The sequence below is a fragment of the Ruditapes philippinarum genome, unplaced genomic scaffold, assembly GCF_026571515.1.
Source record: "Ruditapes philippinarum isolate M1 unplaced genomic scaffold, ASM2657151v2 ctg4994_1_1_1_1, whole genome shotgun sequence".
In the NCBI taxonomy this organism is placed as follows: domain Eukaryota; kingdom Metazoa; phylum Mollusca; class Bivalvia; order Venerida; family Veneridae; genus Ruditapes; species Ruditapes philippinarum.
This window is the reverse complement of record NW_026864379.1, coordinates 32,024-56,799: the sequence shown is the minus strand read 5'-3', so window position 1 is coordinate 56,799 and position 24,776 is coordinate 32,024. Positions and strand designations below refer to the sequence as shown.

Below are 24,776 nucleotides of genomic sequence, written 5' to 3'. Positions count from 1 at the left end.
CATGGCCATCCCCCGCCGAATGTGTTTGCTCATTGGAAGAATGTATATGTAGTAGAGCAGAATAACTCATTTTAAGAGGTCTTTTGGTAATGAAAACTGATGGCTATAGTGATTACAGATTTACTAATTATTTATTATTTATTTATTTTCATTTAAAAAGTACAAGTTTAAAAGAGAATAAAAACATGCTTACCCTCCTGTTGAGAATCAATGGAAACAGTGCTGCACATTCACCACTTTTAGGATGAAATGGCAGGGTAAACATTTCATCATCTCCTTCACCATGGATGTGTTTATCACTTAATTCACTTATCAACTTTGCACTCTCTTCAAACATAACACTCAAATATTTATGCTTGAACTGATAAAGGTACCTGAAACATTAACTTCACAATTGAGCTACTAAATTTGAAAGCAAAAGGCTAAATCTAATAAAATTGGATAAAAAAATATTAACAGTTTTCTTTACCTTTTATTGAAGCAGCTTTTATTACTGTCTCACAGGGAAAAAAAGTAGATTATTTTGAATTGCAAAACTAATTAAGAATGACACTTTTTTACCAACCTAACAAAACAAGACCCCAGCACAACAAAGAATGAATTTGTACGTAAAAAGACAACCATTATGCCATGCACTAGAAGCACATGTGCATAAACTGTTTAAACAATCTGCATGGATAATTTTGATTGAGAATATATATTTTCTTTATTTGTTTGTTTGTTTGTTTGATTGGGTTTTATGTCACACCGACACAGTATAGTTCATAATTATGATATGTTCCAGCTTTACTTGTGGTTTCCTTCCGTGAATTATTATAGGCACGACCAGGCACCCAAGTAGAACCACCGACGTTCCGTAAGCTACCTTCTTTTATTTAATCAATAGGTAAGTATGTACAATACTAAAAAAGTATATTTTAGATTTATTGATTAGATAGCTCGCAAAACATCATATTTTTATATAATGGCTAATTAGAAATTTAACCAAATCACTTTGATCACTAACATATGCACATGTCCTTCATCACTCATAAAGAAATATATACAATAATTACCTCTGTGCAACTTTAAAATTTCTAAGACCCATTCCTGCCTGTAACTGATTTACAGAATCACGCTGGGAGTTCTGCAACAACAAACAAGAGCTGTCGGTAGGACAGCATGCTCGACTATTCTTAGTGCTTGATAGTAAAAAAAATGCCTGATACAGTTACCTCCTCCTGTTTACAGGTTGGGGTCATGATGGTGAACAAGTGTGCAAAGTTTCAAAGCCATATGTCAATGGACTTTGAAAATATTTGAACTATTACAAAAACTTTAACGTAAATTCTAAGTCGAAAAAGGGGCATAATTCTGTCAAAATGCTTGATAGAGTTACCTCCTCCTGTTTACAGGTTGGGGTCATGATGGTGAACAAGCGTGCAAAGTTTCAAAGCCATATGTCAATGGACTTTGAAAATATTTGAACTATTACAAAAACTTTAACGTAAATTCTAAGTCGAAAAAAGGGCATAATTCTGTCAAAATGCTTAATAGAGTTACCTCCTGCTGTCTACAGGTTGGGTCATGATGTGAACAAGTGTGCAAAGTTTCAAAGCCATATGTCTATGGACTTTGAAAATATTTGAACTATTACAAAAACTTTAACGTAAATTCTAAGTCGAAAAAGGGGCATAATTCTGTCAAAATGCTTGATAGAGTTACCTCCTCCTGTCTACAGGTTGGGGTCATGATGGTGAACAAGTGTGCAAAGTTTCAAAGCCATATGTCAATGGACTTTGAAAATATTTGAACTATTACAAAAACTTTAACGTAAATTCTAAGTAGAAAAAGGGGCATAATTCTGTCAAAATACTTGATAGAGTTACCTCCTCCTGTCTACAGGTTGGGGTCATGATGGTGAACAAGTGTGCAAAGTTTCAAAGCCATATGTCAATGGACTTTGAAAATATTTGAACTATTACAAAAACTTTAACGTAAATTCTAAGTCGAAAAAGGGGCATAATTCTGTCAAAATGCTTGATACAGTTACCTCCTCCTGTCTACAGGTTGGGGTCATGATGGTGAACAAGTGTGCAAAGTTTCAAAAGCCATATGTCAATGGACTTTGAAAATATTTGAACTATTACAAAAACTTTAACGTAATTCTAAGTAGAAAAAGGGGCATAATTCTGTCAAAATACTTGATAGAGTTACCTCCTCCTGTCTACAGGTTGAGGTCATGATGGTGAACAAGTGTGCAAAGTTTCAAAAGCCATATGTCAATGGACTTTGAAAATATTTGAACTATTACAAAAACTTTAACGTAAATTCTAAGTCGAAAAAGGGGCATAATTCTGTCAAAATGCTTGATAGAGTTACCTCCTCCTGTCTACAGGTTGGGGTCATGATGGTGAACAAGTGTGCAAAGTTTCAAAGCCATATGTCAATGGACTTTGAAAATATTTGAACTATTACAAAAACTTTAACATAAGTGGTTACGCCGACGCCGACGCTCGGGTGACTGCAATAGCTCTACTTATTCTTATCGAATAGTCGAGCTAAAAAATCATACTCATGTAAGAATTTTGGTTAGAGATATGCCTATCCTTGAAGTAATTTTACAGTGACTTGTTGTTTAAAACAAATGGGACTAAGAGTAAGTTCCTTATAAATATATAATTAACAAACAAGCCACACAAACACAAACATTTAGTAATTATTTATTGCATACGTTTCAGCTACATGCATATAAATATATATAAATATATATGAATAGATACAGTTCTTTGACATATGAAAGAACATTGTACTGATATTACTACTGAATTCTTAGTAATATTAAAAAGAAAAGTAATGGAATAATTATTTCATTCTATGACGTTCTTATAACAATAATGGAAGAACAATTATCTGAGCAGGGGTAAAGAAAGTATACACAAGGAAGTACTGACATTTATATATAGTAACAGAACTATTATCAGACAATTACAGTCAGGGACTATTATACTGATGTGTCTAATTATACATTGTCTAAGAGAAAAACAAAATGGCATTATGTTCTATCTAATTAAACTTATTTAAAAAGTTAGGGAACTTTTTTCTAATAATGGTAAATTATATTTACTTCTTGACGGCTGTAAATAATTAAACCAAGAGGACATTACACTCACAGAGTCAATCCTTAAAATGTATTAATTCTAAAGTACATAGATGTCACATCACTGAAATGTTAATTTTTCCTACCATTACATATAATGCACAACACAAAATATATATATATGGTACATTTACAGGTGCTGAATTATATAACCAATTTCAATGTCTAATAAACTTGGCATTCAACTTTATGATCAATAGCTATGATTAATCAGGACAGTATATATTATATATATGCAAGTAACCTACTTAGTTTAAGTGTCATAGAAATGAGACTGAAAGAATCTTGACTTATTTGCCAGTGTGATGAACGAAAGTTTTAGGTCTAAAAAGGGCAAAATTAAATCAAAATCCATGACAGATAATTGAGATTTATTTATTCTTGCCTACAATACATCATTGCCATCTGTCAATCAAATCAACAAATATCCTTTTCTGGCACGACCCTCAATGCCAACATTACCATTTACTTCACTATTGTCCTCAGACAAACATTTAATGTGAGGCAATACATTATGTAGTGTGATAATTATTAGAAATTTTAAAAAGGACATTTCATTTCCAAGAAATAACAGTAGAAAATAATGAGTAGGTGTCATTTAGAATTATGTAAATTACATATCATTATATTAAATAACTATTTTTATACGTAGTCATATGTCATCTTGCCACTCTCACATCAGCTTAGATTTATGTAGTGTAAATGTTTATTGTGATAAAAGAAAATCTTGGTCTATAATGATATATATTTCTTATTTTTAAGATAAAATAGATGAGTAGAGTATATTTTATTTAAAATTTGATTCAACAATCAATGAGAAAACACAATCAAGCCTGGACATTTTTCTTGTATTTTCATTTTTAAATACAGCTTCACAATGTATTGATCATTCATCTTTTAAACTAATTAAAAATCTTAGTATCATAATAGATTATATACTAGATAGATGTAATTAAATAACAAGACCTCTGGTGAGGTGCGGAGATATACATATATGAATGCCTGTTTACAAATTCATGAAAAGGTTTAATAGACGAAAACATGTTTTGCAACGGCAAAATAATTCATAGGTGTAAAATTTATAACACATGACAAGTTTTCCTTTGCTGTGAAAGAAAAAGTTTACAGTATATTTTATGGTGATAAAATGACATAAAATAGAATGATATTAAACTTAATTTATTGATTCTGTCTGAGTTAACAACTATTGTTCAAAAATTAATCATTTCAAATTTAAATTTATTTTAAACAGACATAAAAAATGTAAAATTGAAATACTCCAGAGTGTGAACATTTCTCAGACATATGGTAATTATTAACTTCATAGCACAAGGCAGATCTTTTAACAGCATCAACAACTGATTCTGTTTTGAAGATAATGTGTTATGTTTGTAAATAAGTAGTAAGTAAGTAAGTAATTATTTTATTTAATGAGGCAACAAAGTTGGACAAGCCCAGTCATCCCCTGTAGATAATTTATATAATGCAGTACATCAAGAATATATCAAATATTAACATGAGTTAGTTGATACATTCAACAGTAAAACAATAATAAAACAATATATAGAACAAGGACATGAGTTACATGTACATTCATGACATCAGCATTGAAAGTTTTCATATACATGTATATAAAACAAAAATATTCAATTAATATACTCTATATAGATGTATATGAAAATATCTACAAAGTATCAAAGCAGAGGTTCCCACAAGTAAACCACCATGTTAAGTATCTCTTTTTGAATATTGTTAGACTGTCTGACTGCTGGATATATGATGATAAGTTGTTCCAAATTTTAGACCCAGACTATGAAAGAGAACAGTTTTAGACCCAGAGTATGAAAGAGAACAGTTTTAGACCCAGAGTATGAAAGAGAACAATTTTAGACCCAGAGTATGAAAAAGAACAGTTTTAGACCCAGAGTATGTAAGAGAACAATTTTAGACCCAGAGTATGAAAGAGAACAGTTTTAGACCCAGAGTATGAAAGAGAACAGTTTTAGACCCAGAGTATGAAAGAGAACAATTTTAGACCCAGAGTATGAAAGAGAACAGTTTTAGATCCAAAGTATGAAAGAGAACAATTTTAGACCTGGAGTATGAAAGAGAACAATTTTAGACCCCGAGTATGAAAGAGAACAATTTTAGACCCCGAGTATGAAAGAGAACAATTTTAGACCCCGAGTATGAAAGAGAACAATTTTAGACCCAGAGTATGAAAGAGAACAATTCTAGACCCAGAGTATGAAAGGACTTTACTTAGCTAGTTTTGTATTTGTAAGTGTGTGTTAGATAAATGATCTAAGAGCTGTGTGGTTATTATAAGAGAATAATTTAGAAATATAATCCGGTGACTGATTGTTGTGGGATTTGTAAACCAGAACTACCTTTTTATAGTGGATGTGGTCACATATTCTTACCCAGTTCAATTCATGAAACAATATTACTGAAGATGAATCAATGTTTGTCTAGAATAATGGGGGCAGCTCTCGATGATGTTCAGTCATTCAGTATTACAGTTTGTAACATGATGTTTTTTGACTTGGAGCACATATACACATTTCAGATCTGCATTAATACCTTAATATTTAAGGTCAGTATACAATATTAAAAAAATGTTTCTTATTTTTACTTCAAACTGATGACGATACACATGTGTGCAAAACTATTTAAGGCTTGGTCATTATATTTTTGTTTTACAGCCATTGCCGGATGATTGTGTGGGACAGCCCACTTAATAATATCTTTCATGACTAGTCAATTGATGGTAACAGTCAGTAATAAAACTTACAAGCATTTTCTCAAAATAGTTCACTGAAAAATAAGTTAAGTAATTGGCAATGCTGTATTGATCATTTGTAGGAAAAAGTTGTACATATTACCTTAAATGGTAAGCCATTAGTAAGACAATTGTTGTTGTGATATATGTATTTCCTGTATCTTTACTTTCCTTTTACATAAATATCTTCTTTTTTATTATAAATGACAACTGATGAGAACTTTTTTATAAATTTTCTCCTACAAGTCTCTTTCCCCAGACAAAAAAAATATGTTTTCATTAGAAACACTTTTGCAATCCTTAAATAGAAATGTATATAATTACATTAAATGTACGCTTTTGAAAGACAATAAAATAGATTTTCCTGGAAATAAGCTATTTTTGATTTCTACAAGCCATTTTTTCATTACCCCCTTGACATAAGTAATCTTACAATAATATAAACCTAAAATCTCTATTTTCTTCCCTTTTACTTTATATATAATACATGGTATGCAAATATCTACATTCCTACTACTTTCAAGGATGAAAATAACACAAAATTGTTATAGTAACCAATGGCAATAAGGAAAAAAAAAACAGAAATCATTGATTTTCTACAACAATAAAGTATAATGTACTTTCAAACTGAAATTTTAGTCTGTCATAAAAGTCTTAAATTGACTTAAAATCTAGGACATTCATATGGAAAAATGCCCCAAACATTCCTTTCAACATTATAATTCACTTATCTCTCACTAGTGTATGGCATTTATATGTTGTTTTCTGTTTCCATGCCTCTGTAATTGAATTCTTAAAATCAAATTTGTAAATATTTTGCCTATAAAGTTTCCTAGATGTAAAATATCATTGTTAAACCAATCCTACATAACCTAGTTTGATATAACTTAACACAATCAGTAATTACATCAAACATGATACCATACCATCACTTATAGAAGTTACAGCTAAAACCTTACATTTTAAACAAGCACTATAACAACATTATTACTGACTGGTAAAAAAGAGCTCATAACTTACATGATGCAGACATTTTTTCCCTACAAAATGAGTAATTAACATTACCAATTAACCATGTACAGAATCTGATGTTTGTGTAATAAACAGACAGGATAGATAGACAGACTGACACCATCAAAATAAAAGCCCTTCCATTAAAGCATGGTATAATAATCATGCTGCTTGTCTAGAACTGAAACTATTATTTAACCACTAAAAGCAGCTATTTTTATGGGCAGCTATTATTGGCATCTATTATCAGCTATTGTGAGAAGCTATTTTTGACAGCTATTGTGGGAAGCTATTTTTGACAGCTATTGTGTGAAGCTATTTTGACAGCTATTGTGAGAAGCTATTTTGACAGCTATTGTGAGAAGCTATTTTTGACAGCTATTGTGGGAAGCTATTTTTGACAGCTATTGTGAGAAGCTATTTTGACAGGTATTGAGAGAAGCTATTGTGAGAAGCTATTTTGACAGCTATTGTGAGAAGCTATTTTGACAGCTATTAAGGATAGCTATCATTGGCAGCTATTATGGGGACAGCTATTATTGGCAACTGCTATTGTGGGAAGCTATCAATGACAGGTATTTCGGACAGCTTCAACTGGCAGCTATGATTGGCAACTATTAAAGACAGCTATAGTGGCAACTTCACTATATTTATTACCTTCTTGTTTATCACAAAGAGACCATCAGTCCTCAGTTCTCTAACAACAGCAGAAAGTAGGGCATCTGGATACTGACTGAGCAGCTTGAACATCTCGTGCGTTCTACCTTGTTTATCTTGTAACAATACAGCACTCTACAATAAATATACAACAAGTCTTGTAATACATCATTCTTAAGGAAATCAGGTCTGATCCACCTATTATTTCTAGGAAGTGTGACAATGTCTTTTCAAAATAGCAAAATTACTGTAAACTAAAATTTCTCCTGAATTTGTCAAAGTCACATAATTATTTTGTATCAAAGTTAAACGACCTCATCACACTTTTAGCTAAGTAAAACAAAGCACAATTCCATGTATACTTATTATTCTAGACACATACTTTAGAGATCTGTAATTTGTCCCTTGATTGTGAGAGACTTTTAAGAAAAACTATCAGCATTACATGTTAGTCAGACAGAACAATACATCAAAATGTCTTCAAACATTTTAACCATTAGCAAGCATTGAAACATTATCTGATAATTTTGATAAACTACATGAAAGAATTACCCTAGTGACTTGACAGACACACATATTAAGAACTAGTTTTATCCATATATTCACATGCTTCTACAAACACTGCTTTGTATCTGATGTCATTACCAAAATACTAGACAGTATCTTGGCATATACATCAGTTTTAGATTTCTCCCACCTTAATTCACTTTAAATTACTTGAATAACACTATTTGAGACATTAAGCTCAGATTAGACTGTCTACAGGATTACTTTATTACTGTAGGCAATTTACAGAGATTAACTCACATGTAAGATATTTCTCAGCACATCTTGACAGATCTCAGTTTTATTCTTCACATCATGGTACACTTTACGAGGCTGAAGTTTTCCAATGTACTGAATGCTATAGTTCTGTCTAAGATCTTCTAGGGTATCTGGTAGGCAACATTTCTGTAAATCTAACGATCTGTAAAACAAAACAACATAAGTCTTTATACAGATACAGTACCGGATATCCTTCTGTATAAAACATTGTTCTTGATATAAATACTGTATACCCTCCTCTATCTAAGCAAACAGAGGTATATTTGACAAGTATGATATGTTTACTCACCAGAACTGTTCAAACACTTGACCAATTTCTTAAAAGGGCTTGACCAGCTTCAATATTTATTCTCCCCAAAAATGCAGACAAACTCAACTAGAAATATGCCTATAGGACACATATACCATCACTTCATATACTTTCGTAGTGGCATATTTAACATACATATGCTTTGCTTATTAAGGTATAACAGAATACAAGCATAGAGCCAAACCAGACTGCATATTTGTGCAGTCTGATGATCAAGCTCTATACTTTTTCAAAAAGTGTTACTGTCCCCTTGTCCTTGACCAAATGACCTAATATTGGATAATAGTCATCCCCTGGCCATGAGGAATGTCTGTACAAAGGAATATAATCCAACATTTGTTCTTACTTAAATTATTGATCCAACAAGGATTATACACAAAGTGTAAATGTGACCTTCACCTTTGACCTAATAACCTCAAATATTAAAAGGGATCCTGTAAGTTATGGTTTATTCCTTCTCTAGTCATTGACTTGATAAGGACAAAAGTATGTAACTTTGGATAAATATGGACAAACAAATGACCCCCATCGCAGTATGCTCCCACTTTTAGACAGAATACTTGCAGCTCTTCAAGCTAGCTAGACTATCAATCACTAATTATGGAAGTACACTGAATCAAGATGAAAATTTAAGTAAATCAGTCAACAGTCTACAGCCTTGTCATACAACATGCATGTTCTTGGAGCTATTAGCAAATGCTAATTACTTTCAGTCCAAGCATTTAACCTTTATTTAAACCTTGTAACTCCTTAAAGTTGTTTAACCTCTACTTACCCGGCTACAGAATGTCCATGGATTTCCATGGATATAAGCATGGACAGTGTCCATGGAGTATTGAAACACTTGTCCATGGACAATTCTTTATATCCCTGGACAGTGTCCATGCTATCCATGTCCATGCTTTCCATGGCCATTGTCCATGATACCCATGGACAATGTCCATGATGTCCATGGACAATGTCCATTCTTACCATGGACAATGTCCATTCTTACCATGGACAATGTCCATTCTTTCCATGGACAATGTCCATTCTTTCTATGGACAATGTCCATTCTATCCATGTTCAAAACCAATTTTGAGGAATCTTTTATGACATCCATGGTCATTGTCCATGATATCACACTTGTGTTGAGATACCTGTTTAAAAGTCTGTAAAAAAAGGACCCACACAATCTTTTTCACTTGGGAGTTGCACTAGTGTAACAATGATTTTGAATTGACAAGGCTGTAAAATTATGACACATTAAAGATTTATTTACACCATATATGAAGTAAAACAAGTTCTCAAATGTTCTCATTTATATTGTTCTGAATGGCTAAAACGGCCACAGTTTATTTTGTACACATATTTATTGTTTCACTGTTTTGTTGGCATGAGATGGCTTGACAATGTCACGCAGCTTTTCCCTGACCATCACTGGTGTGACATGCGGAAAATTCCTTTTGATGATATCTGTAAAGAACATAACAAATTATATAAATATTGACTTGACAAATCAATGTAATATACTTAACCCTTGAATATAACAATTCAAATTATCTACATGGACGAGTAGCAATTTGAAGACACTTAAAGTCCTACAAGACGATTGGCTATGAAAAAAAATTTCAATCCCTGTTAAAAACTTCCAATGAAATTCAAAAACTTTCAATGAAATTTAAATAACCAAAAAACAAAAAAAGAAAAGAAACACTGACCGTAACTTCCTGTCAACTTTTCTTGGTCAACAGGTGGCCTTTTTTCGCCACTTTTCGCCCTGTCAATGATTTTCCGGCATATTCCTCCTCTTAATACAAAAAGCAGAATAGAACAATGGCCATCTTACTGTAGCTTGTTTTGCCAATAACCTTGCTCTGAAGTTGGTCCTGAAATGTAATATTGGCATTTTCAGTTCTTTTGGATTCTTTGTTATCAATTTTAGTACTGACATCATTTGTAGCATTTTTGAGCTTAATTCATAACATAACACCATTTGCATTAACGATTAACGAGGTTTCCCTTAACAACATAATTAGTATTGTTTAAACATGATTGATAAAAAACATGAAAGGGTAAAAAAAGTTAAGATGGAAAACTTTCAATTAAATGATTTTTGCAGAATATCAGCACAGAGTTATCAAGTAAACACCATGCTTTGATGAAAATGATTCATTTTTTGGTCAAAATCAACATTATGATAAACTTGTGTCAATTATTTCCCTGCTTTTCCTATATTTATATAATGACAACTTTTATGTTATGGCAGTTTAAATTACTCAATCCTTCACAAGTACTTAATTACCACTGAAAGTTTGAGATTTGTTCAGTGGAGTCAGTATAACAATAATATATGTATAAAACATGAAGAACAACATTTTGTTCAGACTTTGGAAAATAACATGCATTTATATGAAAACATGTTACTTCGGACTTTTTTCAACAAAACAAACTAAATTATTACCAGGATGGTTTTGTAAGCATTCTGTATTCAACAGTACATTTATCACTTTTCCCTCATCTGACATCCTTTGAGTTGAAACATCTCATGTGACTCCAAGACTTGAAAGTTTGCAACCTAATATGTTGAAAAAATAAACATATGTACATGAGTAACAAGAAATTACAATTAAGGCATATTATGAATTTTATTAAATGTGAATTTGGAAATTCATGGCTTGATCAATCACCAATATTTTGAATGTAAAATTGTAATCTCTGATTTAAAATTTCCCGCCATTATTTAAAAATGAAAAAGATTTCCTTAACTATTTATATTGAAAAGTTACATGTATGTAGAAATACAATAACTGAAACAGTGTATATTTGCAAAGAAAGTTTGAAAAAACTAAAATAATAAGTGTTAAAAAATAAAAATACATTTGTACTTACTGTAAGAAATGGTTATATACATGTAGTTCCCTCCATTATAACTGAATCATGAAATACACATGTTTAAAAGTTCATATTTCCAGAAAACTCTTGTAAATTTGTCCAGTTTAAACTCATTTGGTCTAATTTCCAATGCTCCAACATAATATTTCAAGTTATAACTTTTAAGCAGTATAGGCACTAATAAACATTATCTTTCAATGCTTCTGTTCAAATGACCCGCCTGGAAGGAGTGTTCTGACCTGTGATTTGTTCTGCAAGGGTATTAAGTTACTTGGGAGCTACAGTGTAATATAGTATGTTGTAAACCTGCTTTACCTCTTTCTATTCTCTTATATCAGATAGGTGAGTTTAACTTTGGTAGTTATGAAAACAGCAGGTTCCACTTGAGGGGTCATAAATGTTTACATTGTGGCTGATGCTAATTTGAATGTTCCAGAAATTAATCACTATACATAAGTTACATCTACACAGGATGAATATATAAATTATATATACTTCAATAGAGATACATAATAATAATTAATTTATCATCAATTAATAAATAAATATAAGTGCATAACAATTACATTTGTTCTTAAATTTAAATTGTTTCTATTAAATTGTGCATTTATTTTTCTAACTTTATTAGGGTAATATATGATAATGAACCACAAAAACAGAAACAAACAAACCTAAACAAGTCTACAAGTAGTGAGACTAGATTATCTTTTTATATAATTGAAATGGTATGCATAAGGGTACAGTATATTTTTCTATATTATCATTTAACTGAAGTTTGGAATTTAAAAAAAAAATAAAATAAAAAAAAATCTACTTGATCTTACTATATTTGATTTCTTCTTTTCATGCTGAATAATTTGATACCCAATATGAACATATAATTTTTTGAAGAATGGCAGTTATGATTTTTTTAAACATTTTTCATGTTTTGGCACTTAGATTTTTTTTGCATATCCATCCAATCACTTTTGATAAAAATTTCTAAGTATGAGCAATTAAGTTGACCATGGACAATGTCCACATTAGACATAGTTTTTTTGTACTATGTCCATGAACATTTTTATATTCCCTGGACACTGTCCATGTTATTCATGGACATCGTCCATGTTATCCATGTTGTTAGTATGGACACTGTCCATTCACTTGACTTATCCATGTATTTCCATGCTCTTTCCATGGATATCCATGGATATCCATGGTCATTTTAAGGCTGTCCATGGACAATCTGTAGCCGGGTAAGAAGCTCTACAACTTAAAATATAGAAAATTCACTTCATAAAACACATGTACCCCGGTATATTAAATTAACAAGAATAAAATAGTCTTAAAAGATATTACATTTTTCAAAGTCAATTACTTCAGTTATTAATCTTGGTCTATATCACATTTGAATGCTTAGACTTCCTGCTTGTAATGAAACTAAATTCTAAGAAACTCAATCAAATGCCAAATTGTTAAATAAACAACATTTATGTCATGTAATTTCATGGTTACAGGAAAATGTAGTTATTTTCCTGCCATTATACAGAATGTGTAATGAAAAAAATACTACTTAATTTACATATAATACATTTTATGTCTTTATCAAAGACAAGAATGTCACTCCATTTCAACATATAGTAAGTCTGTTATGACCAAACATTACTTAGAGCTGAATACTGTTATTTGTTAACCAAATATAGTTATCTTACACTGTATATGTTTTCTATATTACAATAATTTACCAGTAAGCACAGGTTTTTCTTATGATTCTAAATGATACAAATCCATGGCAAAAGATAATACTGACTGTATAATGTTCTATGATCAGTATAATCTTTAATGTATGTACTTATTTTAAACTATAAATTTGTTAATAGGACAGTGATGCCCCAATATTCTAGTTTCGTAACCAGCATGACAGATGGTCAACGTATATCTTTCCTGAATAGTGGGGGCATTAAAAAACACTTTCATCATTTGCAGCATACCAGTCTTGCTCAAAACTGGTAGTAAGTCAGTCTGACTCTCTACTGGTAGTCGTCGGTCAATCTTATCCTGTATTAGTAGCATACCAACCTGGTTTTGTACTGGAAGTAGGCCAGTCAGGGTCAATGTTGTTAGTAACTCTATATTGATGGTAAGTTGGTCTGACTCTTAACTGGTAAGTCAGTCTGGCTTGATACTGGTAGTAAGTCAGTCTGGTTTTATACTGGTAGAAGCCCATCCCGGCTCTATACTGGTAGTAAGTCAGTCTGGCTTTATACTGGTAGTAAGTCAGTCTGGTTTTATACTGGTAGTAAGTCAGTCTGGCTTTATACTGGTAGTAAGTCCGTCTGGTTCTATATTGGTAGTAAGTCTATACTGGTAGTAAGTCAGTCTGGTTTTATACTGGAAGTTACAGTCTGGTTTTATACTGGTAGTAAGTCAGTCTGGTTTTATACTGGTAGTAAGTCAGTCTGGCTCTATACTGGTAGTAAGTCAGTCTGGCTTTATACTGGTAGTAAGTCAATCTGGCTTTATACTGGTAGTAAGTCAGTCTGGCTTTATACTGGTAGTAAGTCAGTCAATCTTATCCTGTATTAGTAGCATACCAACCTGGTTTTGTACTGGAAGTAGGCCAGTCAGGGTCAATGTTGTTAGTAACTCTATATTGATGGTAAGTTGGTCTGACTCTTAACTGGTAAGTCAGTCTGGCTTGATACTGGTAGTAAGTCAGTCTGGTTTTATACTGGTAGAAGCCCATCCCAGCTCTATACTGGTAGTAAGTCAGTCTGGCTTTATACTGGTAGTAAGTCAGTCTGGTTTTATACTGGTAGTAAGTCAGTCTGGCTTTATACTGGTAGTAAGTCCGTCTGGTTCTATATTGGTAGTAAGTCTATACTGGTAGTAAGTCAGTCTGGTTTTATACTGGAAGTTACAGTCTGGTTTTATACTGGTAGTAAGTCAGTCTGGTTTTATACTGGTAGTAAGTCAGTCTGGCTCTATACTGGTACTAAGTCAGTCTGGCTTTATACTGGTAGTAAGTCAATCTGGCTTTATACTGGTAGTAAGTCAGTCTGGCTTTATACTGGTAGTAAGTCAGTCTGGTTCTATACTGGTAGTAAGTCAGTCTGGTTCTATACTGGTAGTAAGTCAGTCTGGTATTATACTGGTAGTAAGTCAGTCTGGCTTTATACTGGTAGTAAGTCAGTCTGGCTTTATACTGGTAGTAAGTCAGTCTGGCTTTATACTGGTAGTAAGTCAGTCTGGCTTTATACTGGTAGTAAGTCAGTTTGGTTTTATACTGGTAGTAAGTCAGTCTGGTTCTATACTGGTAGTAAGTCAGTCTGGCTTTATACTGGTAGTAAGTCAGTCTGGTTTTATACTGGTAGTAAGTCAGTCTGGTTCTATACTGGTACAGTACAGATATCGAGGAATATGCAAATTTCTGCGAGTATCGAGTAATCTCAAAAAGCGTGACTCTGAGTGGATTATAAATTTCTCGGGTGAAAAAGAGTGACTCCGAGACAAAAACGAGTGACAATTTTGTCTGCGGGACTCCGTGAATCTCCGAGTCAAAAAGAGTGACTCCGAGAAAATAAGACTGATTTGGTACACGTATGCTTTATTTATTTATTAATTAATATAATGCTCTACCTCTAAAATAAAATCCTTCAACGCACGTATTATTCATTCAAAATAACAATGTTGTCGAAAATTCTTCGTTGATGTAAAGTATCACAAGTGAAAACGAAAGTAGACACACTTGATTCATTAATTAATTAAAGGAAAGAATAACCGATGATTTCCCGCAATTCCCGTAACGCGCAGTGTCAAAAACCTATTTAATTTAGTATTCTAAAATAAGAAAATATAGATGAGCTTCTTTTTTGCATGTGAAGTACATGTACGTCTCCTTTTAATTGTTGGTTGATAAAAAATCCGTGAAATACGAGATATAATACATCATTCCATACAATGTACTAGCCAAAACAGCGACACCCTATGTCGGCATGTACAGTCCTGCTTTTAACATTAATGTTTAAATTTATTTTACTATTGCTTTCAGAACAATATAGAACAGAGTTAAGAAGTTCGATTTGCTAGGCAATTCTACCGATGTTGGCAGCACAAGAAAGGACAACATTAAGGAATTCATTTATGAAATTCTACCGATGTTTGCAGGGGCAAAACAACAGGCGCTGCGTACGTCGTCTCAAAAATAAAACCATGAATTATAAAACAAGAACATTGAGATTGGCAGTGATTTTTAAAGGCATGGCGGTCTTTTTCAATCCACATACGTACATATACAATGCATGCCCGCTTGCTGTGACGATCAAATATGTTCATATGCTATTATAAAAATATTGTTTTATCGTCTATGAACAGTACATGTACGTGTTTAATCTTTGTCAAAACTGTTTTTTATTTTTATAAAATGACATGATATAGATGATGTACAAACCATAAACAAATAAAACAAAAAGGCAAATAAAATGATCATTTTATTCTTTGCTGTTTTTATTTTTTGTCAATCTTTGTAATGCTGATTACAGGTGAATGAATTACGGGAGCAGTGCGCTAGGTAAGTTGAACGGCCTTTGTTAACACCTCTATAACTCTTGAATTCCTCCATTATGCCTGAAATAAAAAACAAAAAATCTTAATTTATTAATGATCATCACAAGACAATTTACTTTTGATTCCAATATCAACATACATCTACATATTAGAATGCTACATATGACTTTGATAACAGAATGAGACCGACAGATTTTCGGAGATATTCTTGGAATAAAATTACAACAATATATTACTAATTTTTAAGCAGCTTTATTTAGAAACGATTAAGTTAATGTTAATTCTCAAAAATTATATATAAATCAAGAGTCTTCTAATTAAAACGGCGGATGTGACAGGTTGACACGTAACTAAAATACATGTAAACAATGGATTATGAAGAAACGTACATGACAATTTTTAAAACTATACAAACCAATATAAAAGTTGGGAAAGTCAATTTTTTTGATGTGCACAATGATTAAAATATTATGAAGATCGAAACTAATTTTCCACATTGAAAAAAAAAACACAACACAATATTTGGCACCTGAAATAAATTAGAACGGCACGTTATCGGTATTTGATGCATTTAGAAACATTTAAGATTAAGAAGTTTATATAATAAATTTATTTCTTAAAGAAGAATAAAAAATAGTTGGGCCGTTATTATATGGATTTTTTAAATCGTTTTTTGTTTTTGATAAAATTTCAGGTTCCTGTGGTTATTGCTACTGACTTAATTAATCGGGATAAAAATAAACTTGAGAACTGATGACGCTTACGGTAGTGATTTTTTCAAATCAAATGTACCTTTCAACTGTTTCAGGGTAAATTGAAAACAACAACCCTAAAAATCATCTTTATTTTCGAATGGTAATCTAAATAATTAAATTAAATATAAAATGAGATTGCACTTGCATTTATTTACACCAGCTAGACACCGACACGGAGTTACGCGGTAATTCTCTCTCGGAGTCACGCGCTTTTATTTTCGTCTCGGAGTCACTCTCATCACACGTTTTTCACACGGAGTCACTCGTTTTTATGGACAAATACTCTCGCGGAGTTGCGAGTGTTTTCCTCGATCCTCGGAGGATTTTGCATATTCCTCGTTATCTGTACTGTAGTAAGTCAGTCTGGCTTTATACTGGTAGAAGCCCATCCCGGCTCTATACTGGTAGTAAGTCAGTCTGGCTCTATATTGGTAGTAAGTGAGTCTGGTTTTATACTGGTAGTAAGTCAGTATGGCTTTATACTGGCAGTAAGTCAGTCTGGTTCTATATTGGTAGTAAGTCTATACTGGTAGTAAGTAAGTCTGGTTTTATACTGGTAGTAAGTCAGTCTGGTTCTATATTGGTAGTAAGTCAGTCTGGTTCTATACTGGTAGTAAGTCATTCTGGCTTTATACTGGTAGTTAGTCAGTCTGGCTTTATACTGGTAGTAAGTGAGTCTGGCTTTATACTGGTAGTAAATCAGTCTGGTTTTATACCGGTAGTAAGTCAGTCTGGCTTTATACTGGTAGTAAGTCATTCTGGCTTTATACTGGTAGTAAGTAAGTCTGGCTTTATACTGGCAGTAAGTCAGTCTGGTTCATATTGGTAGTAAGTCTATAACTGGTAGTAAGTAAGTCTGGCTTTATACTGGCAGTAAGTCAGTCTGGTTCTATATTGGTAGTAAGTCTATACTGGTAGTAAGTCATTCTGGCTTTATACTGGTAGTAAGTGAGTCTGGCTTTATACTGGTAGTAAATCAGTCTGGTTTTATACCGGTAGTAAGTCAGTCTGGCTTTATACTGGTAGTAAGTCATTCTGGCTTTATACTGGTAGTAAGTAAGTCTGGCTTTATACTGGTAGTAAATCAGTCTGGTTTTATACCGGTAGTAAGTCAGTCTGGCTTTATACTGGTAGTAAGTGAGTCTGGCTCTATACTGGGGGATCTATACTGGTAGGAAGTCAGTCTGGCTCTATATTGGTAGTAAGTGAGTCTGGTTTTATACTGGTAGTAAGTCAGTCTGGCTCTATACTGGTAGTAAGTCAGTCTGGCTCTATACTGGGGGATCTATACTGGTGAGTAAGTCAGTCTGGTTCTATCTTGGTAGTAAGTCTATACCGGTAGTAAGTCAGTGGTAGTAGCCCATCCTGGCTCTTTACTGGTAGGAAGTCAATCTGGCTCTATATTGGTAGTAAGTCAGTCTGGTTTTAGACTGGTAGTAAGTCAGTCTGGTTCTATATTGGTAGTAAGTCTATACTGGTAGTAAGTCAGTCTGGCTATATACTAGTAGTAAGTCAGTCTGGCTTTATACTGGTAGTAGGCAATCCTGGCTCTGTACTGGTAGTAAATAAATGTGGCTCTATATTGGTAGTAAGTTAGTCTGGTTCTGTACTGGTATGATTGGCCAATCATTGTTGACAGCACTTCACAGATTAAAAGAAAATTGATGTGTACAGTACAACATATTATACAAGTTTAAGAAAGAAGTCAGTTTACAGCTATATATAGATGATGAAGGACAAAAAATATGTCAAGGTCCAGTGACTACAATGCATGAAGATTATAAATATGCATGATAAATCGTACAGAAATTATCCTAAAACCTCACTACTTACTTAAACTTATCTAGAAGATATTCCACCAGTTTTCTAAACTTCGGTTCTAAATCTGTGTCAGTCAAGACAAACTCCTTTGAAACATAATTTGTCAATACAAACTGAAAAGATAAATAGAAATACACAAGTTGTTCATAAACTTAATTTCTAATACATCTATCATAAAAAAATGTTAACATCTACTAAATATGGGAAGGACACTTGCTTTTATAATATTATTTTATAAAATGTGAAGAAAACTGGAGGATATTTAATTAACTAAAGCTATTAATAAATTAGCTATCATTTAACTTTATTTACCTCCAAGGATCAAGATAAAAGCAAATGTCTGACACATTGTACAGTTTGATACATTTTGTAAGAAGTCAATTCTAGTGATTTCAAGAAGTAAAAAGAAGACAATCTGTAACATTTCAGTGATCAAAGATTACAGTAAGGACAATTCATGCTTGTTATTTAGGTTGGAAAATCAAGATGCAATTGTTAAGCATTTCTCAGCTATATAGCTATATTGACTGGCATCTACATAATAAAATTACAGCACCAATGTTATAGCAAATATTTCTCGCATTAAATCAAAGTACTGGAACTAGTGTAATAATGCCCTAAAAATTTTTGTTAGAGTTACACTATAGGCACGTCAATGAATAAACGATTCCTTTTCACTTTAAACAGTCTTTATATTGGGTATGTGATAAATAGAAAATTTGTAAAGGTTCATTGTTGACTTTATTGAACTCATTGAATAAAATAATATTATGCTTGCTAGAGGCTCGCATGATATAATTTTATTCAACTCATTCCAAAAATCCAGTTCCGCAAGCTAGCTAGATAGCTTCCTAAAATGAAAGAATCCAAAGTCCCTGTCGGGATTTGAACCTACAGCAGTGAGGAGCAAGTGGTTTGAAGTCAACAACCGTAACCACTTGGCCATGGACGCCCCCACATTATCTTTAACAAAGTGTAACATAAACTGACACTTTACAAGTTTATTATTGAAACAGATAACAAAGTCAAGTATTTTATTTGTAGTTTAGGAATTTTACAGCTGATGTTTATATCAAATAAACTTTTCTAGCAGACATAAAATGGACACAACCTGAAAAACAGACAACAATATAATATGATTTTATAACAGACAAAATGGCACTTTAATACAGCAGATGACAATTTTGTAAGTTGCAATGTCCATTTCTGTTCACAGGAGGGAAAAGTTGACTGTCTGGAGATAATAAAACAATATCCTGACAGCAACTATAAACTGCCCTGTGAAAACTGCTTTACTTTTACAATTATCATCTACTAGACAGTACCAAAGGCTACAATTTCTAGGTGACAATTTGTAAATGAATTTTTTCTTATATATATAATATCAAAATAATCAGCTTTAATCTTAATTTAAGCTCAACAATATTTTTTCTCTTAAACCATACAAATCTGCAGGTAACTGTTAAAAACTGCTGTGAGGAGATAACATCGGCAACAATTTACGCGAAACAACGCACTTTCTACCCCCCCCCCTTTTTAGTCCTGAAATAGTGAAAAAATGTCGTATTTGGGCCCCAAACACATGTTTTCTTTTGAGAAATGTTGCTAAAAAAAGTGAGTACTTTTTCAGCGCCACCCCCCATCCAAAAGATACATCAGGGGGTTGCCAGAAGGGGGATGTGCCCCCTTCTGTTTGTGGGGTTTGAAGGGGGGCGGAGGCCCCCTCATCGCCAAGAAAATTTTGGACTTGTGGGAGGCTAAAAATGACCCCAGATCATAAGGTAACGTGTAACCAACGCTGAAAAGCCTTTGACTCTATCTCAATCCCTTGAGAAGTTGCAGCACTTTGAAATAAATTTTGATGGAAAAAATCGAGGCAAAATAGTGATTTTTGGCAATTTTGAGATGTCCCCTCGTTGCCATGGTAACAGGAAATTTAAGACTGAGCATGTCATTACAAAGGCAATGGACCAGTCAACATTTGTGCCAACTTTGATTAGTATTGAAGCATTTTTCATAGTTTCATAGCAGTTTGAACTTGTAACAGGAGGCTTTTCTGTTTTCAGTGAAAACGGCCATTTTTCACAATATGCTCATGAGGGAAAGGGTTAATACATGATAGTATTCTAGTGTATCTGCCAGGACCAAAATTTCAACACCAAATTATAAAATTTATATATTTGTAAAGTACAGAAGGTTTATCACAATAAATTAGAAATTGTTTAAGCCATAATTCATTATGTACTCATATGGTCTTTGGATTTTTTCTATTACATAAATTAATTTTGAACATAATGCCTAACTTGCATAGATAATAGTCAGATATTTTTTTTAGCTTTAAAAAAGCCTTTTAAGATATACAACTAAATGATAGCAGTGCATTCTGAATTATTATTTCCCTTTTTACAATTTCAAAATGTGATTAAATCAAGTATTTTTGAAATTCTTAACTTTCTGTTTCACATAAGAAACTGTTATTTTCACACTTGTTGAATTTATTAACTAGCTTAGTTTCTCTGTGAAATGTTTGCATCTTTTAATCCAGTTGTTTTATATGTAAATCATTTTGAGAATTATATGTGCTATTTCAAATAATTACTTGTATATATACACATGTACATATCTTATTGTATAAAACAGTAATAGAGGATTTATTTTATTATATAACGTTTCTTTAATGTGGCGTCTATTAACGTAGACGTCTGTTTGGTGTGTTTACGTCATTTCTTTTGTTATTCATCATATCAACTGATGAAGCTTATTCAAGTGAAAAATATTTTGATAAATTGTGTTGACTTTTTATCTTGTCATCCTATAAGCCATTTGACAAACTTGTATACTAATGTTCTGTAGCTCTAAAATATAAATTTGCAGAAACACTTTGAGACCTAGTCATTTTATAGACGAAAGAATGAGAATATATTGTCTGAGTGTCAATAATGTTATTTTTATTTAGTCAAGCCCTTTACATCATGAATAAAACTTTTGTCATTTACTTCTATATTAAAGAAACCCCTGGGGTGCAAGTTACAATTATATGTAATTAAATGTTAATATCTGTAGCAGAATGGGTTCTATATGCTGAAACAGACTGGATTAAATGTGTTGCAGCAGACGACAATAACTCTTACCTCGTCCTGCATGGCTTCCCGATAATATACTAGTAAATTGGCTTCTGTCTGAGGATTCTTTAAGACAAACTTTATGCGTCTCTGTACCGCCTGTGAGGTCTTGTCGTAAGCTATGGTCTGAAAACATATTATATTGCCTTTATTTCACAGACCATTTGTACGTATTCTCACTTTCAATGAACAAATTAGCTCATTCTGTAAAGATTTATAGTAGTTTCTAATTGTTGTTCATTGACCAATTTTTTTTCTGGTCTCTGAAATAAGATGATCACAATTAGTTTGTATAGATTGTTTGTTTGTTTTCCGTTTTTTTTATGCCAATTTTAATGTTTTGGTCATATCTTGGCCGTTGATGCAACCTAACTGGCTAACCAGGATAACTAACCAGTAATTATCTACTTCTAATCCAACATGATTTTTGAAGCAGCAGTGAGAGACAAATGGTCATAAAACTCAATGTTATAATTACGCCTCGCTAGAGGATCAAACTTGCAACCCTACTATTACTCATCTCATGCTGTCCCTATTCAGCAATGCTGGCAGACATAGTAAGTTAAATAATATAACATATTAAATAAGAATGTCACAATAACTTAGATAATGTAACATATCAGATAGGACAACTTAGATAACATATTGATATAACTACTGGTATTAAAGGTTTTTTTCAATGCTCTAGAGAACATACTCCTATAAACTTATTAGTTATAGTAAACATAATTTATGCACCGATAACTGATTCTCATATTTGACATTCTATGTACAACTTATCAAGTCAATGCAAATCTTTAGTGGCAGCATGGCTGAATAGTTAATGTGAAGACCAGTAATCTAAGGATTGCTGACCGCATGGGTTCAAACCCTGTTAGATGCAAGCTGTTATTTCCTTGAGCAAGAAACTTCACATTCATTTCTTAAAACTGGATGATTCCAGGAACAAATTCGATTTTTTTTATTTATCTGTAGCTACCAACGGGTATCTGGAATAATACACATCCTGGACAATTCCTCTCACATTTATTTTTGACAACCTGGACAATACCACTCCCATATTTTTACATGGTCCACAAATCCCCTAAAGTTGTTTATTTCACCAAGGATAATTTCTGCAATTGTTTGTCCATAAAAATAAGACAAGAGGGCCATGATGGCCCTGAGGTCGCTCACCTGTATATAGCCCCCCCCCCCCCCCAATGTTGCAGGGCCAATTTAACTCAAGGGCTTTTATTTGCACAAACTTGGTAGACACCCATAAGAAGATGTTTCATGCTAAACATCTAAGCTCTAGCTCATTGGGCTTTTTAAAAGAAGATTTTTTTAAAGTTTTTACTATACACATATAGTTAAAAACAATGACACCCCTGGGGCGGGGCCAGTTTTGACCCCAGGGCTTTTATTTGAACAAACTTTGTAGACACTTACTAGAAGATGTTTCATGCTGAATATCTAAACTCTAGCTATTTGGGTTTTTTCAAAGAAGATTTTAAGTTTTTTGCTATACACATATAAGGAAAATCAGTGACCCCCGGGGCCGGCCAATTTTGACCCCAGGTCTTTTATATTTGAACAAATTTTGTAGACACTCAGTAAAAGATTTTTCATGCTTAATATCTAAACTCTAGCTATTTGGGTTTTTTTCAAAGAAGATTTTTTAAGTTTTTGCTATACACATATAAGGAAAATCAATGACCCCCGGGGCGGGGCCAATTTTGACCACAGGGCTTTTATTTGAACAAACTTGGTAGACACCTATTAGAACATGTTTGATGCTAAATATCTTAGCTCTAGCTCTTTGAGTTCTTTAAACGAAGATTTTTAGGTTTTTACTATATGCATATAGGGAAAATCAATGACCCCCCGGGGCGGGGCCAATTTTGACCCCAGGGCTTTTATTTGAACAAACTTGGTAGACACTTATTATAACATGTTTCATGCTAAATATCTTAGCTCTAACTCTTTTGGTTCTTTAAAAGAAGATTTTTTAAGTTTTAACTATATGCATATAGGGAAAATCAATGACCCCCTGGGGCGGTGCCAATTTTGACCTCAGGGCTTTTATTTGAACAAACTTGGTAGACACCCATTAGAACATGTTTGATGCTCAATATCTTAGCCATAGCTCTTTGAGTTCTTTAAAAGAAGATTTTTTAAGTTTTTACTATATGCATATAGGGAAAATCAATGACCCCCCGGGGCGGGGCCAATTTTGACCCCAGGCCTTTTATTTGAACAAACTTGGAAGACACTCACTAGAAGATGTTTCATGCCAAATATCTAAGCTCTAGCTCTTATGGTTTTTTAAAAGAAGATATTTAAAGTTTTTTCTTTTGGTTGCCATGGCAACCAGAGTTCTGCATGGAATTAAATTCTTTGAACAATTTTTAAAGGTGACCACCAAAGGAACATTCCTGTGAAGTTTGGATGAAATTGGCTTAGTGGTTTATGAGGAGATGTCATTTAAAGAAAAAGTTTACGGACGACGGACGGACGCCGGACGGACGCCGGACGAAAAGTGATCACAAAAGCTCACCCTGTCACTTTGTGACAGGTGAGCTAAAAAAGTAATACAAAAAGAATATTGACCGACATCTGGAAATATTTAAAATTACCTCTATAAAGATGCTTAATTAAAACATGTTACAAAATTTTAACAAACATGATTAATTTCATGTTGGTGAAATAACGAAGGTCTTTAATCACTACCGCCACCAAGCACTAAATTGTCTTGAATCTTTGCCTCCAAGTATGATAAATGAACATGAAAATAAATGTTTCATTTGACTGCAATACACAATTGATCATCAATTATCTATGAGAGATTGTTAGGGCAATTATTATTAATTATCTATTAAATAATATCAAGATTATTGTTTAAGATAAGTGTAATTATGTTTTACAGGCACATTATACTTCAGAAACAAACACC

General features: G+C 32.8%; 1 protein-coding gene across 1 annotated transcript in view; it reads right to left on the bottom strand.

The window, feature by feature from the left end:
* Nucleotides 1-24,776, bottom strand: part of LOC132725384 (general transcription factor 3C polypeptide 1-like) — a 77,067-nt gene that overhangs the window by 21,337 nt on the left and 30,954 nt on the right. The window contains exons 13-18 of the mRNA XM_060710487.1: nucleotides 21,851-21,967; nucleotides 18,732-18,832; nucleotides 8,397-8,556; nucleotides 7,590-7,724; nucleotides 1,056-1,126; nucleotides 194-374 (exon numbers count right to left, since the gene is read on the bottom strand). Coding sequence (XP_060566470.1) covers nucleotides 194-374; nucleotides 1,056-1,126; nucleotides 7,590-7,724; nucleotides 8,397-8,556; nucleotides 18,732-18,832; nucleotides 21,851-21,967 — 765 coding nt within the window. The remainder of the gene's footprint in view (nucleotides 1-193; nucleotides 375-1,055; nucleotides 1,127-7,589; nucleotides 7,725-8,396; nucleotides 8,557-18,731; nucleotides 18,833-21,850; nucleotides 21,968-24,776) is intronic.